A 25911-nucleotide genomic window follows, 5' to 3' on the forward strand; every position below is an offset into this window, starting at 1 on the left:
CAAGTTTCATATTAATTTATTATCTAATTAATGAATAGTATGAATTATGAATCCAGAAAGTGGATTACAAAAGCCTCTGAGGCCTTGACACCTGATATCAGGTTACAATCACAGGTTTGATTTGGTCATGAAATCAAAGTACAGATACATATAACCATGACATTATATTAATATGTGACAATTCAGAAAACAGAATAGTTCAAATTAAAAGTGATAATTGATAACAATGTGAAATATATTGCATATAATTGCAGTAGGTTATTATTTAGACAAAAAAAAATATTTTGGAACAGACTATAAGGCAGATGTTTGACAATCAATGAGGTTAAAGTTGATTCCTTGAGCATTTCAAACCATAACAAAAATACAAATGACAGAACTATGTTTGGCTTGAAACTAAATTATCCCACACATCAGCAGCTAATTATTAATTATGCATAAACAACACAGAGACCAAAGTTAATCACATGTAACTTTAACTAAGGTTTTCATCCATTTGTATGTCAAGTAAACTTAACCTTCGGCTTTGCATTCACAGCTTGTGACGTGTCTGTATGTGAAGTGGGTCAGAGAGCTTTTGCTGCAAGTCAGCGTTATATCTCTCATCACATAACCTCTCTCCTTACAGCACCGGTGACTCTGTTCAAGCTGCAGCGTCCCGTTAGTCTGAATCCACCTACAAGAAAACACAACAAATAAGGATCTGAACTCAGGAATGAAGCGCAACTAGTCCTTCTCGAAGGATCCCAACTGGCATATATATATGTTGGGATCCCTCGAGGTAACTCAGGTATCAAGCGCCACTAGTCCTTCTCGAGGGATCCCAACTGGCATATATCTTAGTCCCATTGGACCCTATTATTTTTATTATTAGTAAATTTTTATTTATTTTTATTTACCCTCAATTTTACACTGTGTATTTTCCAATGTACCATAATTTAAGCACATTGTTTTGCACTATAGTTTAGTGCATATAGTAAACTACAATATGGGGATGTGGCTCAATATTTCAAAGAAATGCTGCAAAATGACAAATGTTCTGACAATACCCTCTAGTGGCCATAAAGCTGTTCGTCAAGGAAATAATTAATGTTTGATAGATGCTATTTGCTTTTAGTTGCATATTATCAGTGCCTTTAGCACATAATACTACAACAGACCTTCACGTGATCGTCCGGCGTATTTTTTTTATGAGACAGGCTTTGAAATACTTGCCTGTTGTGTGTCTTACACTCGCCATCACAAATGGGAAGCTCGACTTCCTGTGTGCAGTTGGCAATTGTTAGGTTCATTCTTGTCACTCTGGCAGCACATGTAGCATTACCTGTGATGCACAGAACAAAATTACAGTCAGCAACATACTAAAATCATAAAAAAATATATTTGTATAACCTTAAAATGTCTATTAAAGCATACAATAGTAATTGTTTGATTGAATGGCACAGTTTCAGCAACAGTGAAAGATTACATGTAAACCTACATGAATAGCAGCAATGATGTTCATCCCACACTCGTAAATCCTGGACACACACAACAACAACATAATAATGCAGTGGCTTTGTAGAAGATTCAAACAGAATAAAACTTGATTTTGTTTTGTAATACTGATGTGATTTTGGTCTCTCACCTCGGCACAGGTTTGAAGCGGACACACGGTTTTCTCAACCTCAGTTCCTGTCGGACTACAGGTGAAAGACTCGCACGGCCTTAAAGGGTCTGTCCACCGATCACCCACCTGAAGAAAACACAGTTTGTTAACTATGTTTTGTGCTAAATTTAGTGACAGAAAGGGGCCTCTATAACTTTACAAAACAGACAAAACTCCCATTGTGAGTAAATATGTGAACTATTTCCTTTACCTTGTAAATCGTTCCATTGTAGTCGCAAGTCTTCTCAACTGTAAAAGCAAAGAAAACATACTCCGAATCTATTTTTGCAACAGTGGACCTCATGATATAATCAATGAAAAAAGATATGTATTTCAAGCTACACTGCCGAATTACCGCAGATCTGATTGCCACAGCAGTCAGAAACCAAGACGGAGAAGGCGCCGCAGACTGGAACAGGTCCGGGAGGTTTGAGAACGCACTCTTCAGTTCTAGTCTGGTTATTACATGTGCATATGTGACAGTTTGATTCCCATACTGCCCCTACCTATAACAGACAGAGGATTACTGTAACGCAGTATTAACAATAAACATCTAAAGGGATACTCCACTTTTTTTTGAGAAATAGGCTCATTTTACAACTCCCTCAGAGTTAAACAGTTGAGTTTTACCGTTTTCGAATCCATTCAGCTGATTTTATGATATTTAGAAGAATATCAGTAACCAGACAGTTTCTGGTCTCATTGACTTCCATGGTATCCTACTATGGTATTCAATGAGACCAGAAACTGTCTGATTTCCAAAAAACGTGGAGTATCCCTTTAAAAGACGCTTGTGGTTTCATTAATAATTTATCTCTTACCGGCATGGGCTCACCCAATGGTCCTTTGCACTCTGAAAAATAAATATGTGTGGAAATTCATGTATAAATGACCCATTATAGGGAATATTGGCATGATGCATTGATGATTTAGGGAAATCGGCAAAGTATTTTTGCATTGTCAGTTTTGATAACAAATGAGTTTAGCTTATTAGGATTTCACTTTATTTGGATGGTCCCTTTAACACATTCAGTTGACTATAAGTAAAGTTGCACCTACAGTACATCTCTACTAACTCTCACTAAAGTGTTAGTAGAGTATTATCAGACTGGTAGGGTTAGGGATAGAATAAGTTGACATGTAGTTGCAAAGTTACTTACATTATTTACATAAATTCATTGATTAAAAATAATTCATTCACAATAGCTTTAATATAATAAAAGTTGTTTTGAAATATTTGGTTGAATCTGTCGTGTTGGTAAAGTCACTCACTAGTGCATTCAGGCACACAGATTTGCTTGTGATCTTCTGCAAGCATGTGGCCATCAGGACAAAAGCAGCCTGATCTCAGACCAACCATAGACGTTGCAGGAACACGAACTCTGAGGAGACAATAGAGTGATAGCCGTGAGGCTAAATGTAGAAAATCCTATACCTTATCATTACGAATAAAAAAAAAAACTCTTTAAGTGACTAATGGAAAAATCAAGAAAAACAAAGTTAGAGGTGGAGAATTGCCATTTTCCTTGAAACTCAATCTTTTAATTGAGAGGTGAAATATGAGGCAGAGGTTGCACTGTGGGAATCATTTAAAGTAAATTCTTTCTCACCCGCCTCGACAGACATCATTCGGAGACTCGTGACACTCTTTATACATCATTCCTTCAGGACATGTGATCTCTAAAATGCAGTGGAACAGGCAAATGCATATCGTTATTGAGGACTGTTTCCCTTGTATTTAATGAATACTGGGTTGAAACTATTACGCCAAAAGTGCGCAGATGTATAAGTCTTTTATTTTGTTCATTTTAAGCTAAGGAATGTGGCTACATGCTAATGCAAACACAAACAGAGGATTTCTTACGTGCTCAAAAACATGAAGCTTATCATCAAAGTGCATATCTGTAGTACAGAGTATGAGTAAGCAGATTTGTATGCAGTAAGGGGCCCTTTGTAAGGGCACTAACCCAAGTGACCGAGTTTAATACTCCCAATTATCCCAAGGGCAGTGGATTTCAACCTTTTTTAAACCATTGTCCACCATTGTCCATAAAAATATTAAAAAGTCTGACACTATATTTTCCACAAATTAAATTTCAGAAGTCCAATTCCAGTTTAAAGGGTTAGTTAGTGAAAATTCTGTCAGTATTTACTCACCCTCATGTTGTTCCAACCCCGTAAGACCTTCGTTCGGAACACAAATTAAGATATTTAAGATATTAAGATCACTCCTGCATACTAGTCCATAGGCTTCTTGAGGGAATTACTCTTGCTGGCATCGAAAAGTCATTAAAGACATCGTTAAAATAGTCCAAGTGACTACAGTGGCTCAATCTTAAGTTTATCAAACGACGAGAACACTTTCGTGCGCAAAAAAACAACAAAAATAACGACTTTATTTCAACTATTCGTTTATTTCTCCCTCTGCGCGAGTCAGGTTACTAGTTTAATAGCTTAAGCTTCTGTTATTGTACATCATACGCATCACACACATGACCAGCGTCGGCCAATAGTAAGCCTACGTGTGACGTAGCTCTACGCTATCACACTACGTTAACTGACTACAGGCCCATGGAGAAGGAAGTGAATAGTTAAAATAAATTAGTTATTTTTGTTTGTTTTTGCGCACAAAAAGTGTTCTCGTCGTTTGATAAGGTTACAATTGAGCCACTGTAGTCACTTGGACTGTTTTTAACGATGTCTTTAATGACTTTTCGATGCCAGCAAGAGTAATTCCCTCAAGAAGCCTATGGACTAGTATGCAGGAGCGATCTTAATATCTTAAATATCTTAATTTGTGTTCCGAAGATGAACGAAGGTCTTACGGGGTTGGAACAACATGAGGGTGAGTAAATACTGACAGAATTTTCATTTTTGGGTGAACTAACCCTTTAAGGCCGTGTGTCCACCAAAGCGTTTTTAGCCAGCTGAAAACGTTAGACGCTCTGCTGAAGACGCCGTGCTATGGGCGCTTGAGAGCGTTTTGGCAGCGCAGCGTTTTTTCCGTTGAGACGTTTCGTTGCTATGATACAGAATATCCGCAGCAGTTTGAATGTTGTGACAGTTGGTCGGTGTGGTATTAGTCCCGCCCCTATTCCACTGTGATTGGACGGCTGGGTAAAATGTGACAGTGATGAGCGCTGCGTTTCATCCATAGTTGAACATTTTTCAACTCTCAGTGACCAGTAAAAAAACAGTAAAAAAAAAACGCTCAGCGCCTCGGTACGCTCATGGCGTTTAAAAAACGCGGTGCTCCCATTGAAAACAATTGAAAACATATGCCAGGCGCGTGGAAAAACGCTTTGGTGGACACACGGCCTAAGAGTTTATTTTAGGATTTCCATTCTTTTCAACCATACATTTGCATATCTTTTCAAGTCGTTGGTAATTTACTGGATCTAGAAGGTTCTTTGAAATCGCGTTTAAAGTTAGACTACTATGGCCCGGTTTCACAGATAAGGCTTAGCCAGGATTAAGCCTTACTTACATTCATTTTGTACTAGTGTGAATCTTGAGACTAAACAATGGCATTGACATTTTAAGATATGTCAGTGCAAGTTGTTTTCAGTTAAAACAGCTAAATATTGCATTTTAGTCTGGGATTAGGCTTAAGCCTTGTCTGCTAAACCAGGGGCTTATGTGTCAAAATTAGACTTACTTATGCAAGTTGTTGAGGAGGTGATTAAAATAAAAATTCTTAGTTGTTTTAGATTCTGTCTCAACGCTATCTCACGACCAATTCGTACGAGTGATTCAAAAGTGGCTAATTCGTACTAATTCAAACGACCTCACTCGTTCGAATTTGTACGATATGTCTAAACCCATGTGATGGTTATGTTTAGGGGCGGGGTCAGGGCTAGGTCATTCGTATGAATTCATACGAATTGGCTAATTCGTAAAATATGTACGATTTAGCAAAATCGTACGAATTTGAACGAGGGAGTTCGTACGAATTGTTACGAATTAGCCACCTCGTAAAAATTCGTACGAATTCCCGTGAGATCGGGTTGTCCTTGCACACCGAGTCTGAAATTCTTGTCTGAAATTCTTAAAAAAATAAATCCAACCTCATGTTGTGTCATTCGCATTTACACACTTTCACCCATCATTAAAAAAAAGATCGGGTTAAATTTTCTGCGTTTTTTGCATCGGTAGTAAGCATTCTGAGAGGTGTTTTGACAATTCAAAACCATTTTACAAGCGAATGCCAAAATCCAGAAATGTACAGTATAGGATCAATTGGTTCATGGAAATTGTTGGTTTGTTTGTGGCTCCAAACAGTTGAATCACTCGGCACAATCCCGCAGCTCCTTGATGAAGAGGTGGAACTCTCTTTCCTCTATACGCAATCTCAGGATTGGATGGACCTAACATTTCCTTTTTTCTCTTTTTAAGAAGAGAATCCATTTATAGTATAGTTTTGCGAATTTTTGTGTGCGAGGACCTTTTTTTTACTAAGATTTTGAAGTCTTCTTGGGGCCCTAGTAGGCCCTATTACCCCTTGTTGAGAACCACTGTGTAACGGGACCCTTATTTATCAGTGTCCAATAAAACTTTTAAATGGCAAATGCTCTTTGTATTTTTAAATAATTACCTTCAAAACTTAACCACAATAAAATGAAACACAATAAATGCTATAAAATATACCATAAAACCAACTATGAATTCCACAAATTCAATACTGCAGGTCTCTAAAGTGGTATGTAAAGGCTTAGGTTTGTATCAGTGTCTAAACGTACAAAAATATAAGTGTACTACTACTTTCTGAAACTATAATTTAATTCTGTTCACTTACTACAGGAGCCATTGGTAAGGTCTCTCCAGTCCACACAAATACCAATCCTCTTGCACTCTGATGCTGCGTATTCCAGAGAGGAACATGCAATAACACTCCTACTGGATGAACAGTAGTCAAACTGGCAGTTCGTCACCACAGACGTAAGATCGATCCTTTCACTGCACTCCGCAAACACCCTGAGTAAAAGGCAAAGTTGTTAACAACACCAATTATATTCGCAATTATAAGTTATTTATCCTTTTTCTATGGAAAAAAGTTTATTTTTATTTCTGAAACACTACTGTTATGCTTATTGACCTCAGTTGATATAAAAACACCATGCAGTGGCTTACTCATGGTGAAGAAGGTCACATATTGGAGGATTACAGGTCGGGGGTGGAGGTGGAGGTATTTCAGGGATACAAGACACATTGATGGGTGCAGATTTGCAGTAGGGTTTCAGGGGGTCTTCTACGACCCAGTCATATGCAGTCTTATGACAGCAGTTGTCATCTTCAACTACTCCATTTCTTCGTATGCATGACGGACCACCACAACTACCTGAAAAGTCAAATGGTTAAAAGGTTACAGCCATTATATACACTTTTTATATCTATTTTTAGTTCTGTAGTCTGTGATATCTGTCATAAGAACCATATTGTATATCAGGTATCAATTCTCAGACAGCAACATAGTGTCGGCCCAGATCCGGGCCACATCTGGTACATGTAGATTCAACGCTGTCGTTCAACGTTGCAGTCAGGGTTACTTTTAATCGTATAATCCAATGATTGCAATTACTTACCGCACTGTCCTATGGTGTTGTTTTGGAAGTGCTCTAATGCCAGGTTGATTAACAGAGTGTTGGATCCCGAAAGAGAAACATTGGAACGGATAGGTTTGATGTAGAGGTAGATATAGGCCTGGTTTATAGTGCTTTCGAACTTGAAGACCTGATTTTCATAAGGTGGCTTTATGATTTCCTGGTTCAAAGTAGACTGGGAAAAAAGACAATCTGCTTATCATCCAAGTTAATGTGAACTATTATCTCCATTTATTCAAAGAAACACAAGTACATGCTGAGAACTTTAGGCTATGGCAAAAATCTTTTTGTGTCAGTTAACGAGTAATGGTGAATTTGGTATTGATAATAAGAGGTTTATTGACCAGTTTAGGTTATACACAATTTGTAAAGGCTACTGTTGATTAAGAAAGCTTAAATATTGTTTCCAAAAAACTGTAGCATTTAGCAATCCTAATTTCTGAACAATGGTTTCCAGAAACAAAGATTCAAAAGCCTATTACAACTGCCTAATGTATCAGAAATTAGTTTTCATGAGGACTGGTTGGATCAGTTTAAGTTTCTTTGTGGAATCACATTTTAACATCTTAAAATAAACTGTCCTTTACGTATTCTTGGCTAGAGTAAAATGAAATGTGGACCACACATTATACCTAGATTCAAATGTATGGCTCTGGGAGACTGATACATTAGAACATCAGAAGAATCACATATTTTAAAAGTTTTTATTATTATAAACCTACCACTACTTTTTCATCCTCTGTTGCCATAAGTGTGACAATGTCATTCCAGTACTTTAATGTGATGCCCCTAGCACAGGACTCATCAGTTCCGCTGAGACAGTAGTAGTTGTCTACAGTAATGCTTAATCTGTGTTGCAATTTTTTCTCCTGCACTAGAGTGTACGTGCAGTTATCCATGAAGTCAAACGCAATACCCTGGAAGGAAATGTAGTGAGGGTCTCCATAAATCTGACACTGGCCTGAAAAAGGAAACGGAAAAATTACAATTATTCATAAAAGTCCCTCTTATTGTTTTCCATTGACTGGACAAATAGATAGCCCCACCACTAACTAATCCAACTGGATGAGTTTATATGGCAGGTTGGTTTACTTACAGTCACACATAAAGCTCTCACAGCAAGTCTCTTTATCTTTAACCAAAGTCCTCTTATTTCCAGGGCAATCCGTCCTGTCTTGGGGTGTTGGGCAGGTTATGGATTTTACCTCAATCACTCCAGAGTTACAGTATTTATCAGCACAATCCTCTCTCCAAGTTTCTCCACATGACCAGCTTTGATTTCGCATCACGTCAATGCACACACACACTGATTCAAAAACGACATAAAAATAAGATCCATCTAATCAACACATGTAACAAATAGAATTGGGTTTAAGGACTCTATGGTGAACATACTGGATTTTAAATCTGAGAAATTGATCCATATGTGCTGTAGTTTAGGCAGTAGTAGGCACTGGGGTTGTGTTATCATGTAGAATTGTATTTGTGAGTAGCAGTTGTACCTGGGGTTGTGTGTTCAGTGGTAGCTATTGTAGTATTGGATACAGGCATCTTCGTTGAAGGGGTCATCGTTGTCGGATTTATAGTTGTATTGAGCACTTGATGTGAGGTTGTATTTTGAGTTGTGATGGCAGAGCCAGTGACTATTACAAAATCTAGTGGGAATGACAGAAAAAAAAGTCCATGATCACATTACTGGCTTTATATTAAGAAACCTTAGTTTAAATGTTCATTCAAGCACAAGTCAAGTGTATATTTGTAGTGGTTTCCATACCTGTTGTGGTCACTGTTGTCACTGGAGTGGAATATTTCACTGATGTTGTAGCTTCAGTTGTTGGCTGAGTTGCTTTTGTGTATTCTGTTGGTATTGCGGTTGTTTGAGTGCTCTCATGTGTTAGTGGTCGTGTTGTGGTTTTATATTCTTCTGTGCTGTCAGTCGTTGGCCGTTGTGTTGTGGTTGTGTCTTTCACTAAAGTTGTATGTGACTCTGTTGTGCCCTCAGTTGTTGGTAGTTGTGTTGTGCTCTGTGAAGTTGGTTGCTGCGTTGTTGTTTCATCCAATGGAGTTGTATATTCTTCTGTTGTCGTCCTTGTGGTTGGTTTTTGTGTTGTGTATTCTGTTGTTGGTTTTTGTGTTGTGTATTCTGTTGTGCTCCGTGAAGTTGGTTGCTGTGTTGTTGTTTCATCCAATGGAGTTGTATATTCTTCTGTTGTCATCCTTGTGGTTGGTTTTTGTGTTGTGTATTTTGTTGTTGTGTATTCCGTTGTGCTCTGTGAAGTTGGTTGCTGTGTTGTTGTTTCATCCAATGGAGTTGTATATTCTTCTGTTGTCATCCTTGTGGTTGGTTTTTGTGTTGTGTATTTTGTTGTTGTGTATTCCGTTGTGCTCTGTGTTGGTTGCTGTGTTGTTGTTTCATCCAATGGAGTTGTATATTCTTCTGTTGTCATCCTTGTGGTTGGTTTTTGTGTTGTGTATTTTGTTGTTGGTTTTTGTGTTGTGTATTCTGTTGTTGGTTTTTGTGTTGTGTATTCTGTTGTTGGTTTTTGTGTTGTGTATTCTGTTGTTGGTTTTTGTGTTGTGTATTCTGTTGTGCTCTGTGAAGTTGGTTGCTGTGTTGTTGTTTCATCCAATGGAGTTGTATATTCTTCTGTTGTCATCCTTGTGGTTGGTTTTTGTGTTGTGTATTTTGTTGTTGGTTTTTGTGTTGTGGATTCTGTTGTGCTCTGTGAACTTGGTGACTCTGATGTTGTAGTTGTTTCTTCCACGGGAGTTGTATATTCTTCTGTTGTCGGCATTGTGGTTGTTTTTGTTTTTGAAGTTGTTGACTGCTGTTTTGTGGTTGTATATTCAGTTGTGCTCTCAGTTGGTGGTAGTTGTGTTGTGGTTGTTACTTCCATTGGAGTTGGATATGATTCTGTTGTGCTCTTAGTTGGTGGTAGTTGTGTTGTGTATTCTGTTGTGCTCCCTGAAGTTGGCGGCTGAGTTGTGGTTCCGTCCATTGGAGTTGTATAGGATTCAGTTGTGCTCTCAGTTGGTGGTAGGTGTGTTGTATATTCTGTTGTAGTTTGTGTAGTTGTCTGCTGTGTTGTTGTTTCTTCTACTGGAGTTGTATATGATTCTGTTGTGCTCTCAGTTGTTGATGGATGTGTTGTGGTTGTGTATTCTGTTGCCCTCTCAGTTGTTGATGTTTGCATTGTGTATTTGGTTGTTTCCACAGTTGTTGGTGATTGTGGAGTTGTTGTTGGTTGTGTTGTGTATTTTGTTGTGCTTTGAGTTGTTGTTGGTTGTGTTGTGTATTTTGTTGTGCTTTGAGTTGTTGTTGGTTGTGTTGTGTATTTTGTTGTGCTTTGAGTTGTTGTTGGTTGTGTTGTGTATTTTGTTGTGCTTTGAGTTGTTGTTGGTTGTGTTGTGGTTGTGTGGGTCATTGCCGTTGTAGATGGCTGAGCAGTTGATGTGTAAGAAATTGTAGTCGTAGTTGTAGTCGTAGTTGTTGAAATGCAGACAATTTGTCCATCAAAGCATTTACTGAAAAAACAACAACAAATAAATAATGAATCTGAATGGTATGGGTATAGTTTTGTGATCTAAAATGTCTACCCAGCATTACAACAAGAGTCAACAAAATGGCTTACCAGCATTTATAGGGAGTGCAGATTTCATCAGGAGGTGACAACACTCTGTTCATGATGCTACAAGTGCAGTTGTCCAAAGTGGTACATTTACCTATGTTTTCATCATAATATGGGGTCTCCTCAGGGCATCTTGGGTAGCAACCTGAAAGTTTCATGCAGTGCTTTATGAAAACCAAAAGACATTTGGGACTTTTAAACTGTTTTCACAAGCAGTACTGACCCAGACAGCAACATATCGGCCCAGATCCAGGCCACATCTGGTTCATGTGGATTCAACGAGTATCAGATGTGGGCCGGATTTGGGCCAACACTATGTTCCGGTCTGGGTATGCATTGCAACAGCTAGATTAAGAAGCAGAAACATAAAGGGGAAAAAATACCTTCAAGTTTTCCTGTAAAGTGTTTATTAGTTCCACAGGTCTTAACCTGGCCACAGGGATCGTAATGCCAGGTGCTTATGCCCACGTCATTGTAATAGTCACAATACACCGCTGTGGAGATTAACAAACACTGTAAACACTTGACTAACCCAATAATTACCCAGGTATGTCTTTACCAGGAAATGGTAATTCCAAGAAATTCTTAATTACAATAGAATACAATACATACGACACAAATCTGGGGATCTCCAGTTGATGCAAACGTCCTTTGCATTGCATGTCTCTGCGTAAGCTGAGACAGCAGTACAGAAACCGAGAAACTTTCCCTCAAACTCACAAGAACAGGACTCCAAAACACAGGCCTGGTAATAAGGCTCTGGATCCACCTAGTATTCATAAGAAACGCAACGATTACTGGCTGATTTCCTCATGCGAAATAAGTACATTGTGTACCTGAACCAACTATCAAACCCAGAAACCGTTTGACTAACTTAAAAGGTCGTAATTGGTTGATCTACAAACAGTGATTTGTTGTTAATGAAGCAAGATTAACTTCAAGCAACAAACATCAGAAACGACATGATTTAGTTGACTAACGTCACTCAAAGTACCTTCAGATGGCAATCTTTAAAGGTGTCTGATATCAGGATCATACATCGCCGCTGAGCCCAGGCTGCACAGTAGGAGTGACGTTCACAGGGAAATATTTCATGGGTCACATCAGAGCATGGCGGATCTGCTCTCTTCCAACTATTCCCAAAGTCCAGAACACTGAAAACTTCAGAGGAGCTGCTCGTCAAAAAGTCATTTGTAACCTTTCCATCAAAGTTCCCACAGAGTCCCAACACTCGGCCCTAATGTTCCACAGTCAAAAGACAATATTACATTGTAGGAAACTCAACCATGATAAATCACAATGTAAGGATTGAACTTAAAACTTAAACATTATTAAATGTGTTTCCTTACTCTCCACTGGGACTCTAGTTGGATGGTGACCCTGGTGTGTTTGTCCCAAATTACAGTGATGCCCAGACTGGGAGCTGTGATGATGATGTAGAGGCCCACAGTGTGGATGGAATAAAGGGGCTCTGCCAGCAATGCATTCCCTGCCTGAAATCTCTCAGTTACCGTCATATCGCTCAACATCAGAGTTACTGTACCCTGTGAAACGTTGAACAACCACAATTTCATCATTATGCAGAACAATTTTGACTTCATAGAAAATTGAAATATTGACAACATCCAACAACAATTTATATTCACAGAAGATCATATACCAGGAGCTCCACTGAGATGGCGCGGGAACACGTCAAAGACTCGTCACAGCAAGGAACGCTCTCAGATTTAATTGCAAACTGTCCACTTGAGCCTGCGTCCTTTAACAAGAAATATTAGAGGTTGAAAATGTGTTTGAGTCACGAATATGTTGCACAATATTCAATCAGTTGAGCATTAATTGGTTGTTTTTTATCCATATTTAGCTGTCAGTTTAATTTTTTGACATTAATTCATGCTTAACTAATGCACAGATAATCATGAGTTATTGTATAACTAATGAAGAACTAAACCATTAATTAATGATTACTGCATCAGTAACTAATAAAGAGTCTATATGATAATAGATTAAGTAAAACATGAATTGCTATAAATGCAATGTGTCATTGTGTATTAATTCCTTAATAACATATTTTATTAACTAAAAGTGTAAATTAATGAGTTAATTAACACAATTAGTCAAAGCTATGCACTTCAACTTCCAGTTGTCTGCTTTAATTAATCATTAGCTAATGATTTGCAAAGGTATCATTATGTTATGACTTTACTTGTTGGCGCACATCATTATTAACTAGTCATTTAGTAATTGTAGTAATTTGCACATGAATTTGCACTAACAATGAAGTAATTAATCATGTATTAATGATTATTAGTGTACCCGTCATATTGTCTGGAAGTTGAAATACAATGCTTTGGCTCATTCTGGTAATTAACATATTAATTCACACTATTAGTTAAAGAAATGAGTTAATCCACAATTAAATATTTAATTAATAACAATTCATGTATGAACAAATACATTAACCTTACAGACTCTTAATTAGTTCCTAATGTGGTAATCATTAATGAATAGCTTAGATAATCATTAGTTACACATTAATTCAGTATTATCTGTGCATTAGTTAAGCATGAATTAATGCTTATTATCGCACCCATATTGTAAAGTTTTACCGAAACATCTGCCAACATCATAATTACTCTTACTGTGTGTATTACAGTATGTATCGAACTCATCCCCAAAGGGTCATTTATCACATGGCAAACACTCACCTTAACTAGGGTGTACTGACAGTGGCCATCGAATTTGTACCATTTGGAGTCAAAAGTGTGGTATTGCCCATTCCCGAAAACCTCACATACTCCTGAACATGCCGCATCAATACAAGACCACTCACCACCTCTACATGTGCTGTGAGACACAAAACCACCGCATTCAAATCCTTATTACCAAAAAATATTGTTTTAATTCATTGTAATTTTATTGGGCAGGATATTTCAATATTTGGTTTGGAAGAATCATATGTGAACCTATAAGACAAGGCTCTTACCATATTTTGCAGTTTGTCTCCACACTCTGCCCAGTTTCATACACCCTCCCACTGAATTCACAGGTGCAGTTTTCATGAGTCACACAACCACCATAATGATCTTCAAAAAGTCCCCCAGGACAATAACAGCCACTAATACAGCTGTTATCATCAGTCTGTGAATACAAAGCAGCAATTTCACTCCCACTCTTGCAGAAAATTAAGACATTAATACTTGCATATGGCAAGATGTCATAATGATTTATGATTTTCTTTTTCAAATGCTCACTACGGGTTTGGTCAAGCTTTCACAGGTTCTATGGGCCGTGTTCACTGGTATTTGTAAACAATCCACGCAAATCTTTCCCACTGTGCAATCTAGAAAAAAAAGGCATAGAACTTCATAGAAATCGCAGGTAAATGAATCATGGCATTTGAAAGTTTCAATGTTGATTAGTCAGTGTTATATTGGTTGAAATTCAAGGGTTGAGTTCACTAAGAAAGTCATCTTGTGATTCAGAGTCTGTATGTAAAAATTCTGTTTTAAAAACCCAGTAGCACCTCATTGCAGTACACAAGATCCAGGGGGCAGAGTTGGATCCAGATCTAAGGGTTGAGATGGGTAGGGTTAGGGGTTTGGTTAGGGATTAGGGGTGGGGTTAGGAATCAGGGCACGGAGATGGGTAGGTTTAGGTATATGTAAGGTGGGAACTCTTCCCCCTGGATTTTGTGTTCTACAGTGAGGACCATCTCCAAAAACCACTATGGAATTCTGCAGTGCCGCTTCAATTTAAATATACATACTACATGGAGTACTAAACCAGAGCAAATAGAACCTGCAGTTTAGTGGATTAACCCCTCAATGTAGTATTTTGTCAAATGAAAAAACTTACTGCAAATTTTGGGACAATGGAGTTGTCCATTTTCACACAAGCTGTAATACAAGACAACATTAGATGATTCGGCTCTAATTTGTACTCAAAGACATTGTTTGAGCCTTGTTTTTATCCTTACCATTGGCGTCCACCAATAACCACTGGGCCTGGAGGTGCGACGCCTCCTGGGTGGTGGCAGGTGCACTGTGAGCGAGGACTGCAGGTCAGTTGGTTGCTCAGGTGAGAGTCTGATGTACATCCACACCCCTCCACAGGGTCATCCAGCACCTCACAGGTGGGATCAGGGCCCGAGAGGGAACGGCAGGTACGGTTACATGCCAAAGTGGCGTAAGTAAACCTTAGGTTGCCCACACAAGGAAGAACTGAAAAGCACAATGATAATTTGTAGAGTGGGTATTTAGCCATACAAAGATGCTCACAAATAATAATAATATAAAAAAAATCACATGGTGATGTAACCATTACAACTTTTTGTTAATCTTGTTAGTACATCAACAAAACATAAAATGTTTTCATATATATGGTTTGTTATTTTTTTCACAAATGAATGACTTTTGGAAGTAGAATTTGATTACCATATGCAGTTTTAATAAAAAATGAATGTCAAAACATTAAATGCAGGATTTCTAGCATAAAAAAGTCATGATTTCTATTACTCGAGAGTAGATATTAAAACATCATGTTGATTTGTACTAGGCTTTCGACAAGATAAGCAAAACTTCTCCATCCATTTACGCTTCTTTCCATATGGTGGTGTGACTCCCCTTCTGTCCGGCATTAAAGGCTGCAGTGTACTTGGCGCGTCAGCACACACAACGGCTACAACTACAGGACCAGTACGACAACCGTCTGGGTTGAGCCGAGCAGGGGACATCTCTAGGGTCTTCAAGTGGGCACCTTCCGTCCTCAGTGTTTCGTCGACTAGCCCACGACGCCTCAAGAGGTCTCGAGAAGGAGTGTCCCCCACTCAACTCAGCCCAGTTTACTGACATCTACATCCCTCCTGCTGTTGAGACCTTCTCGCAATCTCTCCGCAACCGAACCATACGCGCCAACCCGTTTGACTAAGGCTGTCAAGCCCCACTGGTGCGTTAATACAGTTTCAATGGCAACGGTTCCGTATGGCATACCACCTACCGCAAAACACAATATCTGCCCAACCACCTGTCATTCACGCAATATACACAGGAACGTAATGACTGGAAATACTCTGCAACCTATATAAATAAACCAACAGACTCTTCAAGTTTTTCAAGAACTCGACCAAAGCGTAGCATGGCGGCCTGTACACAGCCAGCTAGAATCTTTCCGTCTCAACCACAGCCAGTTGCTGCTGCTTTCTGCTGCTTCAGATAAGTTGTTTACTGTGCGACGCAACTCTTGGCCACTGAATCCGACGTCTCTGAGGAACTGGATTGTAGAGTGTGCCGCAAAACCTCGACTACCCACTTCCACTGGATAAACCTGGACTCTCCATCCTCGCTGTACTGCTTCAGTGGCCAGATGAGCATAACGCAGTTTCTTCCTCTCATATGCCTCATCTACCGCATCCTCCCTTGGCACTTTTAACTCTATCAGTTGAACAATAGCCATGTTTCCACTGCAGGAACTTTCCCCAGGAACTAGGAACTTTGGGGTGGTACTCGGTGTGTTTACACCACAGGAATCAGGGTCTAAATGAAGTTCCGGGTAAAAATTTCCCCCACAGAAAGTCCCTGCTGGCGAGTTCAGGAACATCCCTGCTGAACATCCTGATTGGTTCTCACCACGCTATTCTTTCTGCCCGATGGCGCGCGTTCGTCCCATCCATCTCATGGTCAATGTCCACTGATAACAAACGTCTACTTTTATATCTAGCATTACGAGCTTTCTGAATACGCTTTGGGTGCTTGTCTCTTTTCTGCCATTTTGTTAATTACCTCGTTAGTAAACCAATCGCAAACAAAAGCAGCAAAGCTTGAATCTCCTCCATACAAAACTCAAAACAAAAGGCACAGGCTAGGAAGAGCAGTCGCACGCAGTTTAACGTCACTACGTAATCTTCCCGCCCCGGACCGGTACTTTAGTACGCGGTGTAAACGCAGTAAGCAAGCGGTCTGGGGGAAAAAAGTTCCTGTGAAACAAGTTCATGGGACAAATATATCCTGGTAATTGCGGTGGAAACGCGGCTAATGTGTGCTGATCCAGACCACAAAACATTATCTGGTCATAGGTTAGTAGTCGCAATCTCAGGTGGAAAAATAAGCCGTTGATCAAGATCTAGCAGCTTCCAGTTGTCCTGGGCGAGAATTGGTGTTAGCACTTTTTCTTGGTGGTAGCTCACCTGGGCGGAGGAATATTGTCTTCTGTCTGTAATGTTTTGTTGGAACAGACGGCAACTTATTGGCCATACTACCCTTGCCTTCCAATGCCAAAGCCAAACATTGCAGTACTTGGTCATGGTGCCAAGTAAACTGACCATAGCTAAGAGCCACCTTACATCCTGTCAAAATGTGCCTTAATGTGGCAGGTGATGAACACAAAGGACAAGAGGGATCCTCTCCTACCCAGAGGTTTAGGTTCTGCGGTGATTGAAGAACATCATATGTTGACCTAATAGGGAAACTGATCCTACTCTCTTTCATTGAACAAAGGTCTTGCCAGCCCATCTTGCGTTGTTCCACACACTCCCATCTCATGCACTCTCCCTGCTTGGCCTGGGAAAAGGCCTTTATTCACCTCATACTCTCCTCCTGCTTTCGCATCTCGTTGACTACCTGCTTCCTCCTTTGAGATGTCATCTCTCACGCAACAATGTTGCTACAGCCCTGTCGCATTTTACGTAAATGTGTTTGCTGGGAGTGGACGCAAGCACCCAGACACCATCCACCATGCTGTTATCCCTAAACAAATCGAACTCATTCTATCATTACCTTACAGATATCCTAGAGCAATAAGCCCACTACCTCCCCCTAGTGTCCGTTAGTAGCTTTACATACCAAAGGGAAACTAATGTGACAGGTCAAGACTGTCAAGACAGTATGTTTAAGCTGAGTTTTTGAGTATTATTTTCACACTGAATAAAAGCTTGTCACTCACTGCAGTTTGTTTCTGATCTCCAGTCCTCAACAGTGATCCCTTGAGTTGCACAGGCTTTTGCGTAGTTTCCAAAGGAAACACACAAACATTCCTGTAATGCAGCCGAGCACTGACATGTTCTCTTTACACAAGCCTGAGAAGAGTCAAATACAGATTAATAACAAGAAAACAACCATGCATTTCAAAAGCATTAAATATGTTTATGGATTGGAATTTATCTGTACCTCGACAAAGGGCAAAACAGGTACATAACCGTGACACACAGCAAACACTCCTTCAGGATCTTTCAGTTGGTCACAGTTGTTCTCAGCAAATATCTCTGCAAATGGAATGAATATAAGTAGTCATCTTTAAAAATAACATCAATATTGTTAAATAGTTGAGCTGCCATCCTTACCATTGTCAGTGTTGATGCATCCAGTAATTGGGGTACAACTGCCCATTGACCAGGACTGGGCAAAAAGCTGAGCCGAACTTTCTATGATCCCACTAAAAGTGGTGAAGTCATCGCTGGTGTCATTATTAAAAGTTCCACAGAGACCTATTATAATAAGAATAATACAAATTATATTTAAACTTTCATTTTTGATTGACTCTATATAATTATATCTGAAATTCTGCATGGCCCTGCATGATATTGGCTTGTTGGAATATTACATATTCATACCTTTGGTATTTTCGGTTGGTGGCAAATTCAAATATATTTGAATTTCTGGAGAGATTTGAACTTGCATTTTCAGGCCAAATGAAGTCTGAACTTGAATGAACATTGAAGACTGCCAAAAGACTGTGGTTGACTCTGAAATAAAACCCAATAACATATACAATATAAAGGAGAAAGTAAAGCTTATGCTAATACTCCACATTTCATCAAGCTTTTATAAGAATATTTCAAACTTATTAATTCCAAAAGAGCCTACCAGTCTGTGACAGGTCACTAATTTCCATATTGTTCATTTGTATGCTGTTTGCAGAGAAGGTATATCTTTCCTGGAATGAAAATAGCATTATTTAGTTTATAAGAGCAGTGGCATTGATGTCACGATGTGGGATTTCATGATCAAGAATAATGTTTTAAAAAATACCTACAGACCACCCTAGTATGTCTGCAGTGTTGAAATACAAATAATAATCTCATATTCATAATAATTTAGTTAAAATTAAATATTCTGCAAAACAAAAATGCAAATGTAAAATAAAAAAGGACAACAGACAAACCTGGTTGATATTAAGATACGCCTTTTCTATGACAACAGTTTGCATAGAATACTGAATGTTCAATGTCCAGTTAAGCCCCTGGGTGACATACCAAATAGTATACATTTTAATATCAGTAAACCTCAAAATATCATATTTTAGTAAAATCTTTCCATTTCAGTTACCCTTGCAGCCACAAATGTGCATCTGTCAAGTAGAGAATACAGTTTGCCATCAAATGTAGTGATGAATTGGCCCTCAATAATACACTTGGCTGGGCATTTGTTTGGAGAACATGCCCATTTGCCTCTGATGCAGGTACTGAGGGGATAAAAACAACAAAAATGGCTCAAGTTATTTTATTTTTTTCTACAGAATATATTCAAATCACACATTTTTTCTAGATGCAAAGACTGTCTTTTTAATAAACCTTGCTGATATTCTTAATATGAATTATACTATTATCAGGTTTATGTTCTTCGGTTGTTCTTATTTTTTTCTGTGTTTCTGTTCCTGTGCCCCTTGTTCTTGCTTCTCATTTCATGTCCTAATTTGATTTGGTCCCCCTGTTTATTGATCCCTGTCACTTCTCTTCTAGTTTCCTTGTCAGCCCATTGTCCTGTATTTTCCATGATGTTGCGTGCATTAGTTTGTTCCAGGTATTTCTCTTACTCTTTTGGTTTAGAATTATCTTCTTTGTTTTGTTCAATAAACTACATTCCTCTTCCTTGCCTGCCCTGAACGTAACAGAATACCGGACGGACCAAGAGAAGGTTTAAACATGGAAGTGCCTTTCGTTCACCACCTCCTCCTCACCCAGGATGATCTCTCCCTTGAGAACCACACTAGAGATTATTTTGGACCTCGCCTATCTTACTCACTATCCTGACAGTACTCTCATTTCTTTCTTTTTCCTTTGACTACACTTAATGAGAACTTAAAATAACTTGTTCCCCTGCCCGTTTATGGTCCACTAAGGAGGTTTCAAGACTTTGTTGAGCTAGTGCTCTTGCTAAGTGTTTCCTCTTTCACTATGAGTGAGGTGGAGGTGGACAAGCCCAACTCAGACCCTGAGCTGGAACCCAAGCCCCCTCACAAACATAGAGCCAGTGACAAACATCATCCCGCAGAGGACCCTTTGTCCATGGAGAGTTTGACCAATCATAACCCTCCAGTTCAAGTGAAATACTTGACTCTCTGGTCCTGTCCAGTTCCCTGGCCCTTCCTCCCCCACTGGTCCCATCCAACATCCAAGTGTCCTGCGTTTCCTCTGGTCCCATCCAGCTCCAAGTGTCCTTCATCGCTGACAATCCCGCCTAGCTTCCCTCTCCCACCTCCTCTACCTATGAAAGCCAGTTACTTTATCCCACCTCTACTGGCTCCCTTCAGTTCCTTGGTTCCTCTTCTGTTTGCTCCAACCTACTGGGCAAATCCGTCTCGAGTCTTCCGGTCTCCAGCTCCACCTTTGCATGTGGATGCCCTGTCCTATAGCTCCAGCATGCCTAGCTGACCATTTGGCTCCTCACCCCCTCTATTTGGGACTGTCGTCCTCACGGCTTCACCAGGCTTTCTTGTCCCGGCTCCACCTTGGTCTATTCATCCCAAGACGTCAACTAACTGACGCTTTTGACCATACGTCAACGTCCGACGTTTTAGGATACCCTTTAAAGTCAGTTAGATGACGATCCTGGGGAGTCATCCATCTGACGCTTTACCTTAAACAGGTAAATGATGCAGGTAGGTTTAGGTCTGGGGTAGGGTTAGGATTAGATAGGATCATCTAACTGATGTTAAAGGATACCCTAAAACGTCTGATGTTGACGTATGGTCAAAAGCGTCAGTTGTATGACATCTTGGGATGAGACTGTGCTGTCAATTGTCGCTCTGCCTAAGGCAAGGACTTACAGTCCTTTGAATGCACCATGTCCCTCCACCCCTTCAGCTTTGTTGGGCTCCGCCAGCTCCAACTTAGTCCTCGGTCCCACATCAGTCCTCTGGCACCCTGGCTCCACCTCTACCGCTCATCACCACGGCTTCACCTTGGCCTTTAGGACTTAGGGTGACATCCGGTTTCTGTTTTTTCTCTACTCCACCTGGGTCTCTTGCTCTCCTGGCTCCACTGCTGGTGGTCGTATACTCTGGGTTGTCAGCTATCTCCTCCCTCCATCATCTCCTCCATGGCTCCTCCTTCCCTCGACTCACCCTTAGACTATTCCTCCCATTCCCCCATGAATTCTCCCTTCCCCAATTGACCTCCACCCACCACCACTCCCGGGAGGGAAGAATGAAGTTTGGCCTATGTTCTGTTTTATGGACTTTTTCATTGTTTCTCTGTGTTTCTGTTCCTGTGCCCTTTGTTCCTGCCTTTCGTTTGTTTTCATAGTTACTAGTTATTGATTCTATTCACCTGAGTCCCATCTTTTCCTTGTGAGGAATGTCTACATATTTCAGACCTCAATTTCAGTTAGCCATCTGTCCTGTATTTTGTCACGCTGTTACTTTAGTTTGCTCTTTTTGTTTCTCCTATGTTTCTGGTTTTGGATTATCATCTTTGTTTTGATTAATAAACTATATTGTCTATTTAATAAACACTATAAATAGATTTGATACAACGAAAATGATCTAAAATCTTGTTGCCAATTCATTAGCTGTCCTTAATTGAGGGAGGAAGCTATTGAGAAAAAAAATATATAGTTCTCACCAATTCTGGCACTTTGTTCTGCGTTCCTGTCCTGGTGCATATATTTTCTTTGCATGTTCACATGGGCATTCTTCCACATTTATGGAATGGTAACCATCAGCATGATCATTCAAGACTTTTCCTGAAATTGAAGAGAAGAAAAATTTTGCAAATTATATTAAACTGAATAAATTAAAACTAGATTTTTGCATATTCTGAAAACGGTTTGAGGGATCATTGATTTAAGTTAAATGCTTAAGGTATGAATTCAATTAAAATCAAATATCTGTGAAAACACATTTCCTTCTTTTTAAAGCGAATCAAGGACAAACCTCCAGCAGGCAGGCACGTGCTAGTAAATTCTGTGGTGTTATTCTGTGGGTTGCTGCAGGTTGGGGGGAAAGCAGGACCAATCTCCTGATAATATAGGTCTCCGGGACAAAGAGGTTGGGCTGCAAACAAGACAAATTCTTACCATTTCAAACCATTCAAAAATTTAAACAAAAATGAATATGATAACATTTCTTACGGCAGTTGTTGTTTGATCTCCATACTGACCAAAATGGACTGGAGCTCCCACACGTAAGCGAGAGCTCTTTAAAAAAGGAGCAATTTGCTTCCTGATGCCATAAGCCATTCATATGTTTTTTACATAGATCCAAGTAAAAGTTGTATAATGTTTTGCCGAGACATTCTAAAGCATGGGACAAAACGTCACAAGCCTAAACAAAAAATATAGATATGGTTAGTAGGCAATCAATACATTTTAGAGTAGCTATATTTATATCTTATAATAGGGTAAATCATGTAATCCTTTGTCTATTTCACAAATATAAAGCATAAAACAATGCATGATTGATTATACAGTATGTAATCTGGATTATGTTATCTGAATCATCAGATTGTTTTAAATACTTGTAATTAGATTATACTGTATAACATTTTAAAATACACACAATCAGAATACAGTAACTTTTTAATTGAGTACATACTTATTCAATATTCACAAAATGGCAAAAAAATTATATTTTTTCTTTCTCTTTATATTTTTCATCAATATGGTATAAGATTATACTATTCAAATCAATGGTTTAAACCAGTTAGGTGAAAAAGTAAGTAACAATTAGTAACAATTACTAACTACAATTTGTATCAAGTCATTTGTATTCAGTAACGGACTATAATTTGTAAGTAATCAGTAATTAAGTAAAATAATGCAATGGTCCCCTTACTTTAGTATGGTAAATATAAGTCAGTTCTGTTACTACAGTATTTTTATGGTAAAGTGCAGGAAACTTTACCAGGTTTTTTAACCTCAAATTTCATGTTAGTTGTATCATTTTACTGTACATATTTGTTCAGCTGAGCAGAACCTCACTTTGTTTCCCGGACTAAGAGAGTCTTGTGTCAGGCATTGCCCATCAGAGAAAACACTGGCAGATATCAGCTGCTGCATAGTTTCTATGAACAAAACACCATAAAAAAGTATTATATCTTGACACTCGTTATTTAAACAGAGCATACTCATAGAGTGCACTAACCTGAGCTGTTCTGGTGCCCACAAAGTCCACTCATACCCTCCACTAAAACCTGGTCCAGTTGCACCTATAAAAGATTTGCTCAAAGATTACATATAGTAAGGTCAGAGTTGCCTTATATGAGTCGCTATAGTTCAACAATCACATATTTTTGGGTAAATTATGTTAATATTTTAAACAATTTTGGACTGTTGTCTTTAAAGGAAACTCACCCAGAGTGAACTGACGCCACTAGAGACATTGTACCAGGTGACAGACAAAGGCAAAACTCTGCTTTCGAACCTGGTATAGATTCCATAATGAAACACATTCTGATAGGTGTGGTCGTAAGGAATGGGAATTCTGCGAAAAGATCAACAAATTTGAGATATTTAATGTGTGCCTTAAAAAAATAAGCAGCTGCATTGTAATGTTTTAAAGTACAATCTACTTGGAAGTTCAAGTCATTTCAACTTAAATTACATTAAACTGACTTTTAAAAAAATGAGTTGAATTTTGTATAACGTATAAAAAGAATGTAAAAAGATGGCATAACTTATTGATCTTTTTTTTAAAAGATTTTTTTGTATATGTTTTATATCTTTTTTTTTTTTTTTTTTTACAAAAACATTTGAATCACAAAATACTTCTACAATGTGGCCCATATGGCTCAAAAATGGTATCTTACATGATATAGTATGAATAAAAAAATTCAAATATGTGTTTGATTCATTTCACATCAAGCTTTTATATATTCTAGCAAAAACCCAATTTGGGAAAATTTGTGATTTCGGTCGTCAAATATTTGATTTGCTATATGATTTCCTATATGATTTCTATTAGAAAGAAATATGAAGTGAAACCAATATTAAATAGCACACACAGCAGATTTTATAATATACTAGTATAATGTCATAAAATTATACAAGAAAACAAGACAATTACAAGTAGTTCCATAAAAATGCCGAAATTATATTCAACTAATCAAAAAGTGAGTCATAAATTGCCAAACCTGCTGCCTTCCACTGTAACAGTGTTATTGTGAATGAGGGTCGTGATTTTATTGACAATGATCTCCACTCTGTTCATCAGGCCGTTCGGTCCACGCTGGACGATGATATGACAGTTCACTCCAGCATGAGTGAACTGTGTGAGCGTCACAGGACATGTGGACTTCAGGTGAAATGCCGTTTTGTTGAAGGTATAAAAGACGCCGCTGCCATATGTCTTACACTCATCTAAAAAAAGAAACCAAAATAAATAGGACCAAAGTAGACATAACATCTCCAAAGTAGACATAACATCTCAAATGTATTTTGACTGTGTCTCATAACAAAACCAAGTGTTTTTTTTTTCTCTCATTATAATTGGACATGTAACCAAGTATGTATTAAAGAAGATAAAATGCTTTCTCACTTTGAGCTGCAAACCCAGAGTAGACGTGGCCTGCAAATAAAATACGAAAAAAAAGTTTAAATTCCATTTTTTTTTCAATTAACTAGATTAATCATTAGTCAATATAGCAATTTACATACATTCTTTAATAAATTAAACTACATAAGTAATCAAAATGAACCAACCTGAGAATACAACAATTATCCCTAAAAATATTGCCTGTTGCAGAGCCATGCTATCTGGTAAAGCTCTGCTCGCTGGTGCATCAGGACTACAGAAATGTGTCTTGAAGCCCTTTTATGATGAGATCCACTTCACAAATTTGAATAGCATGAGGAAATAGCCACTAGATTAAACATTGACTATATTCACATATAACTAATAAGGGGGTATGGAACACAAGAGCAAACAACAAAAGAGCTTTTTATATGCTCTCATTGGACAACTGTGGAGAAAATCGAACATTGCTTTGTTGTTTACCTCCAATGGCACGTAGGGCATTCTCTATTTGACAAAGTTCCTGGTTATGCTCAGTGAACAGGTGGATTTGATTACAGGAACTTACCTTGATGGGAACAAGATCCCATAGCTCAATCACGGAAAATGCTAATCTTTATAGGTTTTCAAATGTGCAATTAAAGAACATACGCAACTCGAATCCCAAAAGGGGTGTTTTTGCAGTGATGCCATGGAAGAAGCATTTTTGGTTCCTTAAAGAACCTTTCAGTGACCTGTTCTTAAAATAACCATTTTTCTTTTTGCTAAGTTAGAATAATGCCAATGAAAAACCTACGGACTTACTTTCTAACCATCCCCAAACTTTAAAATGATTCAAGAAAACAAAAAACAATGTTTGCATTGTAATCTTGTGCAATTATAGACATAATTTATGACCTGTTACCAAGAAAATCTTAAAATCAATTTACTTGATTCTCTTTCTTTCTTTCCCCCCAGCATGAATAGGTAAATTATTACATCCTTCTGCTCCAGGATAAAACAGACAAATTCATGACAAGAACCAGAGAAGATCCTTATGGCAACATGACTATTAAATTGTGACTGTTAATATTAGATAAATATTAGCTAAAACAAATAAAGCTGGTTATCCTTTAGAAGTCTTCAAAACAGCATTCACCATGGCACTATATTCAATTAATGGGTTTATTTTACTTTTCAGCTATTTTAACTACATTTTATTGAGTCTTGTTTAATAAATAGCATATTTTCGAAGCTGTAAACAAAACATTTTACAATAAGATTTCATTTGTTTACACTGGATTACTGAAATACAAGAAAATACTATTTC

The 25911-nt window shown here is 38.4% G+C and overlaps 1 protein-coding gene across 1 annotated transcript; it reads right to left on the reverse strand.

Annotated features, from left to right (window-relative positions):
- On the reverse strand, positions 1-24866 carry muc5e (mucin 5e). Its single transcript, XM_089126701.1, has 43 exons — positions 24791-24866; positions 24627-24656; positions 24223-24448; positions 23444-23573; positions 23235-23298; positions 23072-23154; positions 22223-22415; positions 22026-22145; positions 21715-21835; positions 19199-19334; positions 19035-19112; positions 18737-18806; positions 18484-18615; positions 18214-18357; positions 18041-18135; positions 17817-17949; positions 14857-15100; positions 14736-14776; positions 14132-14220; positions 13864-14018; positions 13586-13724; positions 12538-12636; positions 12227-12421; positions 11872-12114; positions 11490-11646; positions 11261-11371; positions 10881-11022; positions 9023-10773; positions 8751-8903; positions 8345-8554; positions 7971-8209; positions 7231-7423; positions 6779-6986; positions 6444-6622; positions 3259-3328; positions 2921-3030; positions 2470-2501; positions 2004-2154; positions 1860-1897; positions 1628-1735; positions 1481-1520; positions 1216-1324; positions 1-676 (listed from the first exon to the last, which is right to left on the reverse strand). The coding sequence occupies exons 1-43, from the start codon at positions 24837-24839 to the stop codon at positions 514-516; spliced, it is 7173 nt and encodes a 2390-aa protein (XP_088982827.1). The 5' UTR covers positions 24840-24866; the 3' UTR covers positions 1-513.
- Positions 24867-25911: the final 1045 nt, after the last annotated feature.

Source organism: Pimephales promelas, chromosome 24, assembly GCF_988280905.1.
Source record: "Pimephales promelas chromosome 24, fPimPro1.hap1.1, whole genome shotgun sequence".
In the NCBI taxonomy this organism is placed as follows: Eukaryota; Metazoa; Chordata; class Actinopteri; order Cypriniformes; family Leuciscidae; genus Pimephales; species Pimephales promelas.

Bases quoted from the DNA above. Each gene is read 5' to 3' on its own strand.
- muc5e (XM_089126701.1), bottom strand. From the start codon at position 24,839: ATGGCTCTGCAACAGGCAATATTTTTAGGGATAATTGTTGTATTCTCA. The intron at 22,416-23,071 runs GTGAGGTTCTGC...TTTTTTGTTTAG, and splicing joins CTCTTAGTCCGGGAAACAAA to GCTTGTGACGTTTTGTCCCA. The intron at 8,210-8,344 runs GTAAGTAAACCA...TTCCTTTTTCAG, and splicing joins TGAGAGCTTTATGTGTGACT to GCCAGTGTCAGATTTATGGA.